Source organism: Notechis scutatus, chromosome 13, assembly GCF_049901735.1.
Source record: "Notechis scutatus isolate UNSWTSFEM ecotype Mainland chromosome 13, rNotScu1.2, whole genome shotgun sequence".
NCBI classification, from domain to species: Eukaryota; Metazoa; Chordata; class Lepidosauria; order Squamata; family Elapidae; genus Notechis; species Notechis scutatus.
Genome location: NC_142021.1, coordinates 7,294,710 through 7,315,637, shown reverse-complemented (window position 1 = coordinate 7,315,637; position 20,928 = coordinate 7,294,710). Strand labels below are relative to the sequence as shown.

At 42.5% G+C, this 20,928-nt stretch overlaps 1 protein-coding gene across 3 annotated transcripts; it reads right to left on the bottom strand.

Annotated features, from left to right (window-relative positions):
* Nucleotides 1–15,062: 15,062 nt before the first annotated feature.
* GP1BB (glycoprotein Ib platelet subunit beta) lies at nucleotides 15,063–19,175 on the bottom strand. Of its 3 annotated transcripts, none has more exons than XM_087942837.1 (2): nucleotides 18,840–19,175; nucleotides 15,063–17,173 (listed from the first exon to the last, which is right to left on the bottom strand). In XM_087942837.1, the coding sequence occupies exon 2, from the start codon at nucleotides 17,095–17,097 to the stop codon at nucleotides 16,492–16,494; it is 606 nt and encodes a 201-aa protein (XP_087798963.1). In that variant the 5' UTR covers nucleotides 17,098–17,173; nucleotides 18,840–19,175; the 3' UTR covers nucleotides 15,063–16,491. The 3 variants fall into 3 exon arrangements, with proteins under 3 accessions (XP_087798963.1, XP_087798965.1, XP_087798962.1); XM_087942839.1 differs by having other exon boundaries at nucleotides 18,844–19,175; XM_087942836.1 differs by having other exon boundaries at nucleotides 15,063–17,178; nucleotides 18,844–19,173.
* Nucleotides 19,176–20,928: the final 1,753 nt, after the last annotated feature.

Genomic DNA, 20,928 nt, shown 5'->3' with positions numbered 1-20,928 from the left:
TGCCAGTTGTTAGAAGCCTTAAAGTCCCATCAATGGGACAATACAGGTGGAAGTACAGCCTTGCTAGATGAGTTTGCCTTAAATGTTTGTCTTTTTCCCCTCCCCTGACATAAGAAGCCAGACACGGGCATTTCCTCCATTTAAGACTCCTGCAGATAAATGAATTTCAAAGTCAACACCCCCGGCAGATAACCAACAATAAACCAGACAGCTCATCAATCCTCATGAATGGATGGCTGGCAGTCTTGAGTTAGGGGCAGGGAAGTTACAGTATGCGAGGCCATCTCATGTGCAGGTTTAGCAGTTCGGCTTTTCTTAATGCATTCAGGACCAAGTTTTGGGTAGGGTAAAGGTAAAGGTTCCCCTTGCACCTACGTGCTAGTCATTTCCGTCTCTAGGGGGCGGTGCTCATCTCCGTTACAAAAGCCAAAGAGCCAGCGCTGTCCGAAAACGTCTCTGTGGTCATGTGGCCAGCATGACTGAACGCCGAAGGCGCATGGAACGCTGTTCCCTTCCCACCAAAGGGGTCCCTATTTTTCTACTTGCATTTTTACATGCTTTCGAACTGCTAGGTTGGCAGAAGCTGGGACAAGTAACAGGAGCTCACTCCATTACGCAGCGCTAGGGATTCGAACGGTCAAATTGCCGACCTTCCTGATCGACAAGCTCAGCGTCTTAGCCACTGAGCCACCAGGCTCAAATTATAGAACCAAATATAGGTAGTCCTACCACTATTCATTTAGTGACCATTTGAAGTGACAATGGAACTGAAAAAAAAGTGACTTATGGCTGTTTTTCACACCTACGACCATTGCAGCATTCCTTTAATCACGTGATCCAAATTCAGCCACTTAGCAACTGACTCATATTTATGACGTTTGCGGTGTCCTGAGGTCATGTGATCCTCTTTTGCGACTTTCTAACATGGTTGTTAAAACCGTGTTACTAACTGAACAACTGCAATGATTTGCTTAACAACTGTGGAAAGAAAGGTAGCAAAACTCACTTAGTCACCATCTCACTTAGCAGTGGAAATTTCGGGTTCGATTGTGGGACTATCTATAAGCCCTTACTCAAATAGCTTTGGATAGAGGTGTATTCTACAGTAATATATTTTTTCCCCTCTTTCCATCTCCTCTCTCTCTTTTGAATACCTGAAGATGTAAAAACCTTCAGTCCAGCAGTTCTCCCCAAAGCCATGTACTTCAAGAAGACACCCCATCCTTCCAATGTTCTTTTCTTTCCTCCCCCAAAGCACCCTAATTTTTAAAAGTTTCCCTTCCCCCACCCCCCAATGACATTCCTCTGGGTTTCAAAAATCCACAGAGGGGGGCAAAATATATGGGGAGGGGGGCTTGTTTTTGTTTTGCACCGAAGTCGAGATAACCTTTGGCGTTTGAAATGATGGAGTGCTCTTTGACCTTTCCTGATGACCTTGAGCCAGCTTGCGATTCCACAGAAGGTAAAGCTATTTTGGCGAGGGCCGAGGAGTGGGTGAAGGTAGAAAGGTTTCGGTTACATGTCAGCTGAGGCTGCAGGGCTGTTAGGAAAAAGCTTGTAAGGCTGTCCTCTTTGATCAAGAATAGCTTGGAGGGGGAAATGTTCTTACAGCCCTCAAGAGTTCGGATTTTAAGACAAGAGAGACACCATCAATGCCTTCAGATTTTCACTGCGCCCGTGATCCCTTCTCTTAGATTAAGATGGGCTTTCTTGAAAAGGTCCTTTTAATGGAAAGGACGTTTCAATTCAAATTCAGGGATTTCAAATGTCCTGGAGAATGGAATGGTCCAAGGTTCCTTCTTGTGGCCTGACCATTAGTGGTTCCTCTACCAACCATCTGGTTTTGACCTGCCTCACTTTGTCTGGACAAAATTGAACAGAATTTCGGTGTGATCCTGGAAGAGGTGCTTCTGCTTAGTAAGGCCACACCTAGAATACTGCATCCAGTTTTGGTCACCGCACTATAAAAAAGATGTTGAGACTCTAGAAAGAGTGCAGAAAAGAGCAACCAGGATGATGAGGGGACTGGAGGCTAAAACATAAAATAAACGGGTGCAGGAACTGGGCCTGGCTAGTCTAGTGAAGAGAAGGACCAGGGGGGACATGATAGCAGTCTTCCAATATCTGAGGGGCTGCCAGAGAGAGGAAGTAGTCAATTTATTTTCCCAGGCACCCAAAGGCCAGATAAGGAACAATGGATGGAAACTGATCAAGGAGAGATTCAACCTAGAAATAAGGAGAAAATTTTTGACAGAGAGAACAATCCACCCATGAAACAGAAGTTGCCTTCAGAACTTGTGGGACCTTCATCACTGGAGGCTTTCAATAAGAGATTGAAGTGCCATCTGTCAGAAATAGTGTAGGGTCTCCTGCTTGGGCGGGGGTGGTGGACTAGATGACCTACAAGGTCCCTTCCAGCTCTGCTAATCTGTAAGACTTCATCTGCCCTGTATCGGTGTGGCTGGGAAGATTCCCCTTGTTATGATTGTGGTGCTGATATGCAAACTATTAAACATATTGTGGGATATTGCCTATGATGTGCCTTCTCTGGTTCCTTAGAAGATATGCACAAAGCAACATCAGAGACAATCACCTGGATAACTGAATTGGATCTCCAGTTATGAGCCCACTGCCGTAGCCCCAGAGAGGTTATGTATAAAATTACGTGGATTGTACTTTTCTTCTGTCACGTTCTCATTATATGCTGAATAAATAATGGAAAGTAAATGAAATGGGATTCTGGGCAGATGCAAAGCAAAATGATGACCTTCAGATATATATCTTTATTTTAGAAATGGTCTCGGGATCTTCATAAACATCCCTAGAAGACTTAAATGATAGTTGGCTGCACCCCCACTATTTTTGCAGAACGAAATGTTGCTATCCAGAAAATCCAGAATAGGCGGGGTACCCGAAGCAAACCCATATTTACTACAGAGTCTGATGAAAATTGAACATTTGTACTCATGGAAAAGTTTCTTTGCCGTACTGATAGACTTCCCAAAAATATGCAGGTGGAGATTTTTGGAAACCTGTTCCTTAATCCTGATAGATCTTCATACAAGATGGTACTACTTTGATGTCTCACTGATGGTCAACCTCAAAACAAGTTTGAAAACAATCAGCCCTCACACGAAGGAAAGCAAACAGCACCTTACAGGCACCATGTATCTCACCGAAATTCACTCCTCTGTCACCATTTCAGGCTTATTCTTCATTTTCCACACAGGGCTGCCCATCTTATGTCTTTTATTCCCTCAAGTGGTCCCACTGAAGGACAATTTTCCACCGTGCTGGGAGGTCTCTAGACATCTGGACCACGACAGGCCAAGTCAAACTTCTGAGAGTAGCTGCATTCAGAGAATGGGTGATAACAGGAGGAAATGGCCATGTTTTCCTCTTGGAAATTAAGAAATCAAGGCGGGCACTTGAAAAGCTGGTGGGAAACTGGTCATAACAAGTGTTTTCCCACTGACTGCCTACCTTATTGTGTAACGTTCTCGGATTTCCAAGGAGGACTCATGTTCCTCCATCAAACAGATGTTGGTATGATTTGTCACTGAACTCCGAGAAGCTCAGCTCTTTGGAAAATATTTAGCCCTGGCTAGGCCCACCCTCAACGCCCGATGCTTTTCAACAACCACCAGAGTCACAATTCTGCAGCACAGTCTCCATCTCAGGGACGGACATGCTCAATCTGTTGTCTCTGAGCTGCCATGTTAAATTTCCCACAGTGTTTCTAGACCAGAGAGGTCCCCAAACTTGGCAATTTTAAGACTTGCGGACTTTAACTCCCAAATTCTGGGAGTTAAAGTCCACAAGTCTTAAAGTTGCCAAGTTTGGGGACCCCTGTTCTAGACCAACATTACACCAGTAGCATTGTGGGAAATTTAAAATGGTAGCCACTCGTGCAGATAGTCCTTGACTTATGACAATTAAGCCCAACATTTCTGTTGCTAAGTGAGACAGTTACGTGAGTTTCTGCCCCATTTTATGGACTTTTTTTTGCCACAGTTGTTAAGTAACCACTGCAGCTGTTAAGTTAGTAACCCAGTTGTTAAGTGAATCTGGCTTCCCGATTGACTTGCCTTTTCAGAAGGTCGCAAAAGGGGATCACATGACACACACCCCCGGGACATGACAACCGTCATAAATGTGAATCAGTTGCCAAGCATCTGAATTTCATATGACCATGAGGATGTTGCAACCGTCATAAGTGTGAAAAACAGTCCTAAGTCACTTTTTTCAGTGCCGTTGTAACTTTGAACTGTTGCTAAATAAATGCTTGTAAGTTGAGAATTACTGATCTCAGTCACGAGTCATCAGGAATTATGCCGATAAGGTGAAAGAGTCGTTTGGAAATGTGTTAAACCCACAAACCAGGGACCTGTCAGGAATGACAACTCAATAGCTTCCTTCCTTCTGTGTTTTAAAATTGCAAGGAAAAGTTAAAAAAAAAAAAAAAAGCAAGCTGTGGAAATAGACTAAAAGGTAGTTACTAAGATGGAACTTGTATATATCTGTCTACTGAATGGAACTCAAGGTCATTGACAGCCACTGAAGTTCTCTAGCCAAGAGATAAGTTTTATTTGCTACACTTTTATAATGAGCAGTAATTCTAGAAAAACTTGAAACAGCCCAGGGTGATCGGATTTGAAATTGTCCATTGGCTTCTGTGCATTAATATCAAGAATTCATATCACGGGGTTTCTACTCGGCTGCTGGTGGATACAAGGTCTGTTTCTTCACACACTGTGCAAAAGCATTATGGGATTTAAATGTGTTTGATGGAAAAGTCACGACAGCTAGGTGCATGCAAAAGCCACAAGCTGTGGTTTGGGTTTTCTCCATATGCTAAGCCCAAGTCAATCAAGGGAAGAGAAAGAAAAAGAGACAGAGGCATATAGAGTGAATAATAGAATAATAGAGGAAGGAAGGGAGGAAGGAAGGAAGGGAGGGAGGAAGGAAGGAAGGAAGGAAGGAAGGAAGGAAGGAAGGAAGGAAGGAAGGAAGGAGAGGGGGAGAGAAGGAGGAAGAGAGAGAGATAGAGAGAGAAAGAAAGAAGGAAGGAGGGAGAGAGAGAGAGAGAGAGAGAGAGAAAGAAAGAAAGAAAGAAAGAAAGAAAGAAAGAAAGAAAGAAAGAAAGAAAGAAAGAAAGAAAGAAAGAAAGAAAGAAAGAAAGAAAGAAAGAAAGGCTTTCTTTTAAGACAATAGTGCCCTCTGCTGACTATAAAAAACAATTTAGCTATTGGTCAGACATGAATTCTAATTTTACTGTATTTTTAAAACATCTTTAGTCCTTGCTGCTCTGGTGATAGCTTCTCTCCATTATCGATTTGTCCCACTGTGACTGACCAAGGGGTTGGACTAGAAGACCTCCGAGCTCCCTTCCAACCTAATATTTTACATGTACTCTATGTTCTAATGGAAGATAAACTACCCTCTGCATTTTTTGTTTAGTTTAAATGGAGAAATAAGCTAATCTCTTACCATACCTTGTTATCAGAGCTGAGTTTCTAATTCTCTCCGTGTACATGCCAGCCCATCTCAAGTTCATGACTTTGGGTGACTAACCACGATTAAAACATTTAAAACAAAACTGAGAGACAACAGGAGGCATACAAACCTCCTCCAAACTCCCAGTCTGTAGATTGAAGTGGAGTTCGGATATTTGACTTTTTTTAAGCTCTCCAACGCCTCTGGTTCTTACAATAAGCCAATAAATAGAGGATGGAAAACAAACATTGGTTGGCCTTCCTCTCCCCATTCAGAGTTAGTGAAGTGGCAAACCCCCATCCTAGAAATGGGTTGCTCCAGGGAAGTTGTGCTCCAGTGGCCTCCAACAGTGATGCCCATTGGACGCCTATCAATCATCACGTCCCTTGGGATCTACCTGGGCATGGCTTGGAGTTTGAAGGTCATCCCAAGGTCAGGGCCTGAACTATAGTTTATAAACCTTATTTATTGACAATACCAACTTGATGTTTCATGGAGCTCCTCAAAGTATAGAACCAAAGCTAGAACATCATGTGACGTAAGCTTTCCTGCCTCAGCAGGGGGTTGGACTAGAAGACCTCCAAGGTCCCTTCCAACTCTGTTATTCTATAATTTTTAACTTCCCTATCACTGAGCACTACTGCTCTTGTTCCTTGCATAAGCCATGAATGTCAAGAACCAATAGATTCAACTTTTTTTCACCATGGACCCCCTTTAAATATCTTTTGGGCCAGGGATTCCCAAGATTTATCTTAAGATTTAAATCATCACAATTCTTCAAGCCTTCGTGGACCTCCTGGGATGATGACCATGGGTTGAGAACCACTGCAGAAAACAATTCCTCATTGCCTTTTTATGTTCCTTTGGAAATATTTTCATCCTCAAAGCCTAGTCATTGTCAGAATGTATACATTTTTGTTTAGACAAGAGTTGAAGTTTCTTTTAGACCATTTGCAGAGGAATTCATGATCGGCTTGAAGTATCAATGCTCTAACACAGTGGAAAACATTCAAATCTCATCACTGACCACCCAATAAAACTAGAACCTAAGAGCCAAAGGATCTCAAAATTTTTAACATACTAAAAAATGATTATTATTTTTTTAAAAAAGTCAAAGTTAGTTGCAGGATCAGGCAATCTATAACTCAACAACAATTCTTAGCATTTTTATAAGCATGATGAATGATGGGACTTGGAGTTGAATAGAACACAGAATCTAAAACAGAATAAAATGCAGAATACTAGAATAGACTACAAGAACAAAAGAACTTTCTTCTTTAACAACACAAAAGCAATTTTCAAGTATTTCAACCATCCACACATTGAAATAGGTGCTCCAACTAACTCATAATCAAAACTCAGCAACTTACACCACAAATAGAGCAAACATTTATTTCTTAAAATGTGCAAGCCTTTAAATGTTTACCTTTTAAATAGGCAACATTTTAGAACCAAAAGATGAAAGACTTTCTGTAAGGAAACACTTTACAAAGAGTGGCATGGGCCTTTGTAAATGTCACAAAAATGTTGTAATAAAACCACTATCCTAAAGATTGCAATAGTGCAACCAACTCTATGGTTGGCAGTGTAAGAGCACACTTTTTGGTCAACAAATTATTTTAAAACTCAGAACAACAGCGATGAATATTTTCTATAACAGCTCTTCTATAGCCAGAGAAATAAATATTTGTATTCCAAAAGGAGTTATAAACATTTTAATAGGAAAAAACATATCCTACCTTGTAGCAATCGGAGTTGACTAGAACAGCTTCAATACTGAGGTAAACTAACATGGAGAATTCACTTCAGATATATATCTCAGGTGAAACCTATAAGTCTCCAAGGCCAACTCTAAAAATGTCTAAATAAATATGTTTCCAGTCTTTGCTTATCCTGTTATCTTTTTATTCTTCCTAAATTTTGGAAACCAATTATCAGGAAAGAAGAAAACAAACAGCAGTTGTATTGTAGAAAAGCTAGGAGTTTATGTATTGAGGCTGCTGTTGTAATGGCTTCCCTCACTGAATTTACTTGAGGTTCTTCATCATTATCTGGCAGTTGGTGGCACCTGGCTGATGTTCCGAAGGATTTGGAAGCTAAGCAGGCTTGGGCATGGTTAGCACTTGGATGGGAGATCAGCAGGTTAGCACTGTAGGCAGACTTGAGAAGTTAAAGAAGCATCTCAGAAAAAGGCAGTACAAACCAGGTTTATGCTGTTGCCAAGATACTTCATGAAAGTATCCATGGCTTCAGTAGAGTCAGATTCAGGGTGAATTGAGGACTCTTCTTTTTTCTTTCTTTCTTTCTTTCTTTCTTTCTTTCTTTTTTTTTCTTTTATTTCTTTCTTTCTTTCTTTCTTTCCTTTCTTTCCTTTTTATTTTTATTTTTATTTTATTTTTAATAAATAAAAATAAAATCTCAGAAAAAGGCAGTACAAACCAGGTTTATGCTGTTGCCAAGATACTCCATGAAAGTATCCATGGCTTCAGTAGAGTTAGATTCAGGGTGAATTGAGGACTCTTTCTTTCTTTCTTTCTTTCTTTCTTTCTTTCTTTCTTTCTTTCTTTCTTTCTTTCTTTCTTTCTTTCTTTCTTTCTTTTATTTTTATTTTATTTTTTTAAAATAAAATCTCCCTCCCTCTTTGCTTTCTTCCATTTCTTTCTTCAATTCAAGGTTTGAGACTCTTTCTTTCTTTCTTTTCTTTCTTTCTTTCTTTCTTTCTTTCTTTCTTTCTTTCTTTCTTTCTTTCTTTCTCTCTTTCCTTTTTTTTTCCTTTCCTCCTTCCCTTTCCCTTTTTCCTTTCTTTTTCTTTTTCCTTCTTTCTTTCCTCTCTCTCTCTCTTCCTCTTTCCTTTTTCCTCCCTCCCTTTCTTTCTTTCTTTCTTTTTCTTTCTTTCTTTCTTTCTTTCCTTCTTTCTTTCTTTCTTTCTTTCTTTTTTCTTTCTTTCTTTCTTTCTTTCTTTCTTTCTTTCTTTTCTTTCTTTCTTTCTTTCTTTCTTTCTTTCTTTCTTTCTTTCTTTCTTTCTTTCTTTTTCTTTCTGTATAGCAACATTTGCAGTGCCACTGTTCATTCCAGCCCCAATTTGGAAATAGACTCCTAAAGAGAGAGAATTATGGGAATATTTAGAAATCATTCATTGATATTTAGCAACATGAGAGCAAATGCCCACAAGGGGATTAAATTATCTGATCATTGTGGGGTCCTTAGTACTCTCTAAACTTGGTTGTTTCTTGCAGACATCCCATTAACCAACTAGGTAACATAATCAGTGCTAGAAGGGAGTTGGGTGTGTGGAGAGGAAGATTTTGGGGTCCTTGGTGCTCTCTGAGCTTGGCCGTTTTCTTGTACACATTTGCAAACACTCACTTCTAGCACTGATGATGTTACCTAGTTAGAGCATGAAACATCTGCAAAAAACAACTAAGTTCAGAGAGCACCAAGGACCCCACAATCCTCCTCCTATCCACAAACCCCACTCCCTGTTAGCACTGATGACATTACCTAGTTGGGACCTGAAACATCCAAGCTCAGATAGCACCAAGGACCTCACCATCCAACCCTGAGCTACCAATATTATCTTCTATTGATATCCGATCGTTCTTCTTGCAATGCTGAGAAGGACTGTATTTTTTTAATTTAAATTATATTCATCTAATTATAAACGTTGGAGGGTTTAGGATGTAGGTTCAATATAATCCACTTGGCTCAAAGAGGATAAAAGTCTTCAAATAAGGAGGCCCAAGCAAGACGTTGTAAGGACAGAGAATGTCCCCTCCGGCCAACCCTTTCGTGAACTTCCTCTTCTATTGATCAAAACCTTTGGCCAACCTTCATTTGTTTCAAACCAAAGCCAGGGCTAAAACAGCTTGTAACAAAGGGAGTGGATGGGCGAAGAGAAGCAATAGAGGAAGAAGAATCAGGAAGGAAAAAAAAAAGAAGACTTGTATTGTCTCTGTCTCCTTTCTTTTCCCTCTTGCACACGGCTTGGAATGTCCTGCAAATGTGCTTGGCGTTTGCCTAGATAACTATGGAAAACAATGTGAGGCCTGGTGGACGCTGATGGATCGTTGATGTACAAGATAAATGCTGAAGAGATGCAGAATTGTAATTACACAGACATTTCCACACAGGCCGTGCGGCCTATTATTTGACAAAGAAAGAGACAATGCTTCTTGCTTCCTTGAGCAGATAAGAAGAGAAGGCCCCGCAGTCATTGGTAAACAGGGAAACATTTCCTTGGACCTCCTACAATGGCTGGCCATCACTGGATTGACCCAGCACCCAAAAATTCCTCTGCCAAGACAATAGACTGGATGTATACTCAGAAAAAATAAGTCAACTTTTTCTACAGGGACTGAATAGCCCATGAAGAGATGGCTATCACCCAAGAGGAGGAGGCAGGCGGAGCAGACAATGGCCGGTCTTCAGCCTAAGAGCCATCCGTCATAGGGGAACAAAAGCCGTTGTCAATCCCACAACGAGCAGGTCCTCCAGGCATGTCATCCATGTCCTGCTTGGGCTGACAACTCACCACTCACCAAGGTTCAACTTGGAACTAAAGGAAGACAGAATTGCCGGGGTGCGATTGAGGTGCCCGTGTTATTTCCTGTTGAATGTAGCTCAGTGTGTTTCTCTTGTAGCTTTCCACAAACGTTCCTAAGACAGGTTTCAGCGAGGTACGCCAACAACTTTGTGGATAGACGTTGTGTGTCCCCCAAACCCAGTGAGGTGTGTAAGGACAACGAAGTCCTCACTCTTGTCATTAAGGGACTGGAGTCCAAAACAAGGACAAATAGGCTGAAAATCAGCTTCTATATCCCAGGGCGGTAACTCTTACTGAATTCTACTGTATAGTGCAATATTGATGCAATATCAGGGGTTTTTCAATTCAATGTATAGAATGTGTGTTTGTGTTTATTTTCATAGTCATAATCTACACTGAAGATGGTGCTTGATTTCATTGTACGAGGTGCAATGACAATAAAGTAAACTAAATATGAAAAACGGTTGCAGGAATTGGGTATGTCTAGTCTGGTGAAAAGAAGAACTGGGGTGACATGATAGCACTGCTCCAATATTTGAGGGGCTGCCACAACGAAGACTCTCCAAACTCTTCCATAACATCTGAAGGCAGGACAAGAAGCAATGGATGAAAATTAATCAAGGAGAGAACCAACCTAGAATTAGGTCGTCCTCAACGTATGACCACAATCAAGCCCAAAACGTTTGCTAATAAGTGAAAAATCCATTGAGTTTTGCTCTGTTTTACAACTTTCCTTGCCACATTTGTTAAGTGAATCCTTGCAGTTGTTAAATTAGTAACACAATTGTTGAATGAATCTAGTTTCCCCCTTGACTTTGCTTTGTCAGTTCGCAAAAGCGGATCATGTAACCCTGGAACACTGCAACTGTCATAAGTATGAGTCAGCTGCCAAGCCTCCAAATGTAAATCACATTACCATGGGGATGCAGTGTGAAAAGTGGTCATAATTCCGTTGTAATTCTTTAAAAAAAAAGATTGTAATTCTTTAAAAAAAAAGATTTTATTGATTTTCTATCGTTTACATTTTGCTGGTGCTTAATAAACAACGTGTTGTCTGGGTTGTTCAATTTGCTTCATAATACAGATTACATTCTTAATCTCCACCTCTTTTTTCCCAACCACTGGTAAAATAAAGTGCCGCTGTAATTTTGGTCACTAAACGAACCGTTGTAAGTGGAGGATGACCTGTGTAGAGAAATTTCCTGACAGTGAGAAGAATTAATCAGAGGAACGGCTTTGCCTTTGGAAGTTATGGGTGCCTTCAAAATTGGGAAAGTGAAGAGATTCCAGCTGAACAGAATGTGATTCGAAAAATATTAGACTGTGCAGAAATGAATAGGTTAACACTTAGCAACCCAAGAGAAGGAACAAATTGAATATGATATGATATGGGATTTATTTTATCAATGGTTGGAAAACAAATATGGAAGTTAGAAATTAAATGAAGACTAGCGCAAAATAGTAAACATGTAGTAAGAATTAAAAATGTTAGGATGGGAAATGTTATAACAATTAGATATAGGATGCAGATTAGTATTAAGTAAGAACAGAGTATTAAAGCTAAGCAATGAATATGTATAAGCTAGAATGGTTATTGCACAAGAGATTTATACCCAGATGACACACTGTTCAAATGAAAGATGGAATGTTTGTAAAAATAATATATAGATCACTCTGAGAAGCACAGAGCTGAAGACACAAGCCTGAAGATGATGAATGAGACTTCATCGAAACGTTGCCTAGATACTTCCAATCTTACGCGGGAGAAAACCCAAATAACCAAAGATAGATAGATAGATAGATAGATAGATAGATAGATAGATAGATAGATAGATAGATAGAGATAGATAGATAGATAGATAGATATAGATATAGATATAGATATAGATATAGATATAGATATAGATATAGATATAGATATAGATATAGATATAGATATAGATATATAGAGATAGAGATAGAGATAGAGATATATAGATATATATAGATATAGATATAGATATAGATATAGATAAAGGAAGCTATGGGTACTTTATCACTGGAGGTGTCATGCCTCTGGTGGAGACTGACTCTGAGGAAGAGGAGGAACAGCCAACAGGGAGTGGAAGTGTGACTCCGGAGGTGGTGGTGGAGGCTGGGGAAGGGCAGAGGCCAGTTGAGCAGTCAGAGGAGGACCCAGGCCCATCCCCTCTCCATCCTAGGGCACGCAAGGAGGAGAGGATCAGGGTAAAACGTGGTCTACTCAGGAGGAGAGGGCCATGATCCTCTTCATGGGTTGCAGGTGTTAAGACCTGCATAAAAGGTTGGATCTGCATGCTAACAGACGCTGGAGACAAATTAGTGTTTTATTCCTAAAGAAAGTTTACCTTGGTTGGCGTTCTTCCAACGGACTGTCCCTGGTTATCTTCCTGAAGTTGGGTAATTATCTATCCTGGTCTGTCGAGGAACTTTATTCAGTGCGGTTTGTTTTTGGTTTTTGCTTCGTTGTCGGCTCTTTGAATGTGAACTGTGTTTCTTGCCTTTGAAATGTTATTTTGAAAAATAGTTTACTCCTCCACTGTGAACAATTAAACAGTGAAGCCAAGTTGAAGGCATTAAAGGACTTTCATTTACGTTTTGGTTTTTGTTATATTTCTGAAATACTCTGGGTCATCACAGGAGGTTTTTAAGGAAAGATTGGACAACCCGTTTGCCTGAAATAGGGTCTCCAGAATGAGCTAAAGACCTCCAAGGTCTCTTCCATCTCTTAATTATTCTTATTTTCTAGATTCCAGTACAAGAAAGCTTGCAACACAAGCTTTGGCTGTTTGGGCACATGAGCTTGGCACAATACCCTTTTAACTCTTTGGGAGGGAGGGAGGGACGGGCCTCTTGTAAATTCAGTTCCTTCACCCTCCTCTCCAATTTCCCATCTTCTTTCTGTCTTCCTCTAGACTCTTTTAAGACTTTCGTGGGTCACGTTTGGTGACTCTGTGCTTATTTTTCTGCTGTCGGGGAAAAATGCCCCAGCACAGAACTAAACCTTTCTCCCATTAATCAAAACTAGCAAGCTTTCTGTAGGGAGACAGAAAATCGCTATGTTTTCTCCCTTAGTGCTCAAGCAAGGTCAGCAGGAGGCCGGGGCAGGAGAAAGGGGAGGGGGGCGGTCAGAGACTTGGTCCAGCCACCCCCCCAGCCCCACCTCTAGTTAGATTAACATTTTATTCAGAAGCCTATTTGTCAAAGTCAAGAGCATAGCATAAAGTGGCACCAGAAAAGGATGGCGGGGGAAGAGAGAAACTGTTCCTCGGAGCAGACAAGACATATCATTTGGTTTCTCTCCACCTATTTCTCTGGCTTAATTTTGTCCCACAAACCCACAACCTGGTGGGTTGTCTCTGGCTGACCAGGATTACCAATCCTGGCTCTCATGGAAAAAAAACAACAACATTCTAGATATTTCGTACGGAGTGAAAAAGCCAAGACCGAAAGCCAAATGCAGCTTTCAAAGGTGCTGTGGTTAAAATTTTACAGAATAAAGAATTGGAAGGGACTTTAGAGGTCTTCTAGTCCAACCCCCTATTCAAGCAAGAGACCTTAGACCATTTCCAGGTCAATGGCTATCCAATCTCTTCTTTAGAACCAACAACTTCTGTAGGCAAGTCATTCCGCTGATTAATTGTTCTACCAGAAAATGTCTCCTTAGTTCTAGGTTGCTTCTCTCCTTGGTTAGTTTCCATCTGTTGCTTCTTGCGATCTTCAGGTGCTTTGGAGAATAGCTTGACTCCCTCTTCTTTGGGGCAGCCCCTGAGACTGTTATCATATCAGCCTTAGTCCTTCTTTTCATCAAACTAGACCTATCCAATTCCTGCAAACATTCTTCATGTTTTAGACTCCAGTTTCCTAATCATCCTGGTTGCTCTTCTCTGCACTCTTTCTAGAGGCTCAACATCTTTTTTATATCATGGCCATCAAAACTGGATGCAGGATTCTAGGTGTGGCCTTATTACCAAGGCATTATAAAGTGGTATGAACACTTCATTCTATCCCTCTGTTAATGCAGCTCGGGTATTTTCCCACGTCATTATAGTTGTGCTTTTAAAGTTGTAGCAACGTTTTGGCAGAATCTCATCTGCCATCATCAGGCTTCTGTATTGTGTTCGTCAGATACAGAAGCCTGATGATACAGAAGCCTGATGATGGCAGATGAGATTCTGCCAAAACGTTGCTACAACTTTAAAAGCACAACTATAATGACGTGGGAAAATACCCAAAGCTGAATACCATACATATAAATACCACGAAAACTTAACACACACACACACACACACACACACAAACAGACAGACAGACAGACAGACACAGATGATATATTTTATTGTCTTTTTCCCCAAGAAAATTCCACCCTTTCGGCAGAATGTTTTTTTCCACAAGATCGATGTTGGCAGATTCTATAACAGAGTCGTTGTCTCAGAAATAAAATCTCTGTTCTTCTCTGGCTGTGATAGAGAGAAAGAAGTTAGCATTTTGTCCTGCCAAGGAAGGCACCAATTGGCTAAATGTAACATAAGAATGAAAGCGTGGAAAAGAAAGTGTAAATGGGATTTGTGTGCCCCCTTCTGGGGACAGAGAAAATATTTTTCTGGAACTGAGATTTCAAAATATATATATATTTTTAAAGTCAAATTGGTATACATTGAAAAAGAGGGAGGGAGGGAGGGAGGGAGGGAGGGAGGGAGAGAGAGAGAGAGAGAGAGAGAGAGAGAGAGAGAGAGAGAGAGAGAAATTAAGCAACACAAATTTCACTGCATTGTTTGAAAGAAAAAAGAGCTTGATGGGACCATAGGTTTTTGAAAAGAAGCTCAAATAATCTCTCTCTGCTCTGCCTAATTAACAGAGTTGGAAGGGACCTCGGAGATCTTCTAGTCCAACCCCCTCCTCAAGCAGGAGACTCTGTACCATTTCAGAGAAATGGTTGCCCCAGTTTCCTCTTAAAAACCACCTGTGAAGTTTTTAAAGAGGTTTAATAACCGCATTTCAATCATTTGAGGTTAAAATTGAGGTTTTAATCAACCAAAACGAATCCAGATTAGAGGGGAAGAAGAAGGACCGTATTAATATGTTGGAAATAAAGAAAACAATAAGTTATCACATGGCAGTTAACAGAGTAAAAAAAAAACACACGGAAGGATTACACAGGCAGCCCTTGACTTACAATTGGGACCAGGACGTCTGCTGTTAAGCAAGACAGTTATTAAGTAAATCACTCAGTCAGTAAGAGAACGGGGCTTCTCCCATTGACTTTGTTGGCCAGAAGACGGCAGAGAAAGTCCCAAATTTTGACCCTTGGGATGCTGCAATTGTCATAAATACAGGCCACTTGCTAAACGCCCTAATGGTTTGATTACATGACCATGGGAAGGCTGAAGGTGTAACTGCGAGGACCAGTTATAAATTACTTTCTTCAGTGTCATTGTAACTTTGAATGTCCACTAAATATAATGGTTGTAAGTCAAGGACTACCTGTAAATAATTTAGGGGGCATCAGACAACCTTTGGTGTGAGGGGATTCAATCATATGAGCCCCAAACCATTTTTTTTCCAATTATAGGAAGACTGTACAGAGTTTAAGTACCAAATGAGGGTCCAGCAAATGGCAGCTTTTTCCCATTTTGTCGTTCCGCAATTATGTTTATCCATCCCAAATGTTCTGCATAGAAGTTTCTTCTTTAAAAAACAAAAAACTAGCAAGCACCTTCCAAATTCTGCCTAGAACTTCTGAGGTTCTCCAAGAAATAAGGCATTTGGGGAGGGGGGGAAGCTACACCAATCAATATTCACCTATCGACTGGTGATCAATCAATGCTGTCCCCCAAAGGTGTTTTTTTTTTCAAAAGGCAGTTGGACTTTCTTAGTTTGTTCCCTTGAAGACATTTCGCTTCTCATCCAAGAAGCTTCTTCAGGGGATGAAGAAGCTCCTTGGAACTGAAGGAATTTCTTGGATGAGAAGCAAAAGGTCTTCACAAGGGGAAAACCAAAAACGAAGGTAGGCCAGGTTGCCTTTGAAAAAACACCTTTGGGACAACCATGACATGGGTGATTGAGAATCTCCACGGACCAGGGTTGGGCTGCTGGGGGTTCGCGGGGGGTTCGGGACAGCCCCCTAGCTAAGATTCAGCGCAGTTTGGAGAACCCCCAAATCCCACTCCTGGCTGGCCCTGCCCGCAACACCCCTCCCCTCCTAGGAGTCCCCACATGGCCCGCGTTGGATGCAGGTAAGGGCAGGGGGCACACAGAGGCTTGGGGAGAGCAAAAAACGGGGCTCCTGGACGTCTGGGAAGGCTGGAAATGGGCCCGTTTCCGGCTTCCAGAGAGCCTCTGGAGTCCAGGGAGGACAAAAACATATCACCATGGTGGCCAACTAGGCCACGCCCACCCAGCAACTGGACAGAGAACCCTTTGCTAATGGGCCATCAGTCAATACTGTCCTTACGAGCGCTTTCCCACAGGCCCGTGTTCTCATAAACCTCCACCATTGTCCTCCTGGCTTCCATGGCTATCCGCTGGAACCTGCAGATGTAGAAGACCACCAGAAGCAGCAAGATGGCCTGCACCAGGATGAAGACGAAGAGGCAGATCTGGGCCACCAGAGCCACACCGCAATACCAAGACTGGCAGCTGGAGATGATCTCCTCTTCGGACAGGTAGGTGATAATCCGGCCTTGAAGGTGGGCAGGGGTCGAGCACACCACGTCGCGATACAGAGTCCGGTTTTCCTGCCACTGCAGCCAGGAGCGGAGGTAGAGAATGTTGCAGGTACACTCCCAAGGGTTCCCCCGCAGGTAAACCGCCTGGAGGTTGGGCAGGTTGTCGAAGAGGCCTTTGGGGATGAAGGTCAGGTAGTTGTTGTTGAGAAAGAGCTTGCTGGTTGAGGAGGAGAAGGAGAGGGGGATCCCATCATCCGTGAGGTCGGTTGATATGCAGTCAACGACGCTGGCGGCACAGCGGCACGGGCGAGGACACTCTGGGGTGACGGGAGGGAGCAAGACGAAGATGAAGAAGAAGCGGACGAGGCTCATCTTCTACTCTGAAAAGACACAGGAATCATTCAACGAGAGAGCGGAGGAGGGAAACACCGCAGAGGAGTCTTCTTTCCTACCCTGAAAGTTACAGAAATCGTCAGCTAGAAATCAGGGGCGGGCTTCAAAATTTTTAGCAAAGGGTTCTCCGCCCGATTGCTGAGTGGGTCTGGCCATGGTGGGCATGGCCTAGTCGACCTCCTGCACCACGGCGGCCGGGGGGGTGTTTTCACCCTCCCCGGACTCCTGAGGCTTTCCTCGAGCCTCCAAGAGGGTGAAAACAGCCTCCCCAGGCTCCGGAGGCTCTCTGGAAGCCGGAAACGGGCCCATTTCTGGCCTTCCTGAACGGGCCATGTGGAGACTCCTGGGAGGGAGGGGTGGGCCGGGCCAGCCAGGAGTGCGGTTGGGGGTTCTCCAAACTGCACAGAATCTTAGCTAGGGGGCTCTTCCGAACCCCTGCAGACCCCCAGTAGCCCACCCCTGGCTAGCATCCATGTTCATAAAAGCCCATTCAGGACTGCAGAACCCATCACCGCCACCATCCATGTGTCTGAAGGTTGGTGGTTGAGTTTCCAGCCATTCTGAAATTGGAGGCCTTCAAATGAAACTCTAAGGTAAACATTGTTTTTTAAAAAAAAAAAAATACAGAACTATAAACTTTCTCCCATCTTCTGCATCCTAGAACAGGTGTAAAAAGTTTTTTTTGAGAGAGCATCCAAAAATTGTCCATCCTGGGAGCGCTACAAGGGCTTGCCTTCAGAAGTTGTGGTTGCTCCATCACTGGAGGCCACCACAGAAAATGGATCTTAATTAAATCTAGACTTAATAGTACTATTCTCTAATAATAATACAATTCTTGTAAAATGTAAAAATTAATGTTGAACTAAACTCTGGCATCCTATTTTCGGGAAAATGTCTTCCCTTGCAACTTCTTCCTCAAGACAATTTGAATCGATTTACATTAGACAATTGGTTTACAGTTGGTCAATGATAGTCTAGCAAAGTTTAACAAACACAATCCAACAAAGAGAAGGGCTAGGGGAGACATGATAGCAGTCTTCCAATATTTAAGTGGTTGCCACAAAGAAGAGGGGGTCAAGCTATTCTGCAAAACTCCAGAAGGCAGGACAAGAAGCAACGGATGGAAACCAATCAAGGAGAGAAGCAACCTAGAATTAAGGATAAATTTCCTATCAGTGAGAACAATTAACCAGTGGAATGCTTGCTTTCAGAAGTTGTGGGTGCTCCATCACTGGAAGTTTTTAAGAAGAGATTCAACAGCCACTTGTCTGAACTGGTATAGGGTCTCCTGCTCAAGTAGGGGGTTGGACTAGAAGACCTCCAATGTCCCTTCTAACTCTGTTATTCTATGTTCTATATGAGCGATGTACATTAATGGCTTGATCAAAGCCTTACAAAGATGCAACGTTCAAGTATTGGGCATCTCCTAAATCAAGGGTCTTCAAACTTGACAGCTTTAAGACTTGTGGGCTTCAACTCCCAGAATTCCCGAGCTAAAATGAGTGGAGGAGGAATTCTGGGAGTTGAAATCCACATGTCTTAAAGCTGTCAAGTTTGAAGACCCCTTTCCTAAATGAAAGACACACCGAGTTGGAAAGATAATTCTCCCTTTAACAGGCTGAAGATCTTCTGATGATCTCCTCAAATGGTCAAGGTAAACCACTCATTTGACCTGGTGGGCAAAATTGCTGTATAAGTGAAAGAGAAAACCAGTTGAGGACTTACCTCTCTGTTATGTAGCGTCTCTCTTTGGAATGAGACGTGAAGGACAACTGGCTGGTGGAAGCCAACAGCAGCAGAAGTAGCGTTGATAACCTCCATGCGTGTTTCAGCAAGATAAGAGGGATTCCCATTCTCCTTAGTCATTCTCTGGAAATCCCTGATGAGGCCTTTTTATTTTTTTCCCCCCAAGCTGACATCTCTTGAACATCTCCTTTCAAAAAAAAAGGCTTGAATGCAAGCAATGTTGGACTTGTAACAAGCCCTATTGATGGAGTCCAGGAATTGTGTAACGTCCTGGTTTGCTCGCTTCATGATTGAATTGATTCGACAACTTCCTAAGTGCATGCAGGTCATTGACCCATAGAGCAACCTGGCATAGAACGAGACAACCCTAAAAGGTGCTAACCGGGTTCAAACTAACCCGGTTTAATGGCTTCTGGAAATGTGGTTAAGGTTCCATCATTGTCATGGGCTTGCTAACACAATTCTGCAAATATTGAGGAGGAAATTCCACTGTATCTCAGGTGGAAATTTAAGAATCTTAGAGTTTGATCCTGTGCCCACAGACCCCTAAGATTTCCACGACATAGACGTCTTTGCTTATTAAATCATCACGCCCAGCTATATCCAGCTATTATAGCTTGCAAACCATGTTTACAGTGTTTGATTCCAATCCAATTCGGTGATTGGCCCAACTATCTTTACATTGTGGTTTAGTACGATGGGCAAACCCTAGTAACGAATCCAAGAAGCTCAAAAGGTCCGTCTAAAATGACACTTTGTATGGTAACCAGATGTTCATGAGTTTAGTCTTACAGATAACCAAAGACCCAAAAATGGATGGGTAGACAGTACCAGAGCAATAGATAGATTGGGCAGAAGAGAAGGGTGAAAAATTCAAAAACTTGATTTTGAGCAATCATTAATAAACTTAATAGTAGAGTATATGGGTTAGTAATTGTTTCAGTATGAGTTACAAAAAACAGGCAGTGGGGTGTAGTGGTGAAAGTACTGGATGAGGAATAATAAGGTTCAAGTCCACCATTAGATCCAGAAGTTGGTTCTCTCCAATGCTTTGAGCCAGTCCCTTTCTCTCAGCCCCAAAGCCAGGATGGTCCATGGTGGAAGATTCTGGATTAGGAATGGGGAGACCCAAGGTTCTGGACCCCCCCTTTTCACCATAAAACAGGGGTTCCCAACTGTGCCGTGGCCTATTCGGAATTGGGCCACAAGTGGCTGGCCAGAACATGTGCATACATGCACATAGCTCAACTTGCACGAGTGGCAGGCGTTTGCATGTGGGCCGGCCCACTGGTCATGCAAGGGCTGCTTGTGCATGCATGTGCTCGCCTACCACTCACATGGCTCAGTTCCTTCTCGCCTCACCATCCTATCTGAGCTGCCAAGCCACAAAGGTTGGGGACCACTTGCCATATAATTTCCCTGGGAGATACGGGGCCGGTTCCTCCTTCTCAGCCCAGGAGGCAGAATGGTTCAGCGGTGAAGCAGCTGAACCAAGAATGAAGGAATTGAGGTTCTGGTCCACCGTCCAATCTAAAGTCTTCCTGGGGGACTTCAAATAGTTTCTCCTTTTCATCCCAAGAGGTTCAATACTCCAGGGATGAAGGGGCTGGACCAGGAAAGGAGGATCCAGTTGGTCAACCCTATAGGGGGAGAACTTTGGGTCAGTCCCTTATTTTGAAGGCAAGAGCCAGGTGGTCCAGTAGAGAAGGTGCTGGACCAGGAGAAGACCCAGGTTCTGGTTCTCCTTCGATCATGGAAGTTCTCTGGATAATGATGGGAGATACCGTGTTTTCCCCAAAAATAAGACCCTGTCTGATCATTTTTTTTGCCACCCAAAAAGGCACCAGGTCTTATTTTCGGGGGAAGACAACCACTGACTAGCCTCACTTGTGTGCATCGCCCCCAGCCTCCTTTTCCCTGTCAGGAGGCTTTCAGGAACTTCTGCTGCAGCTGGCAAGGCTTCCTGAAGGTCTCTGCAGTCAACCACGGAGCTCTGGATCGATCCAGAACTTTGTTATTAGCTCCAGAGGCCTTCAGCAAAGCCTTGCCAGTTGCAGAAGAAAT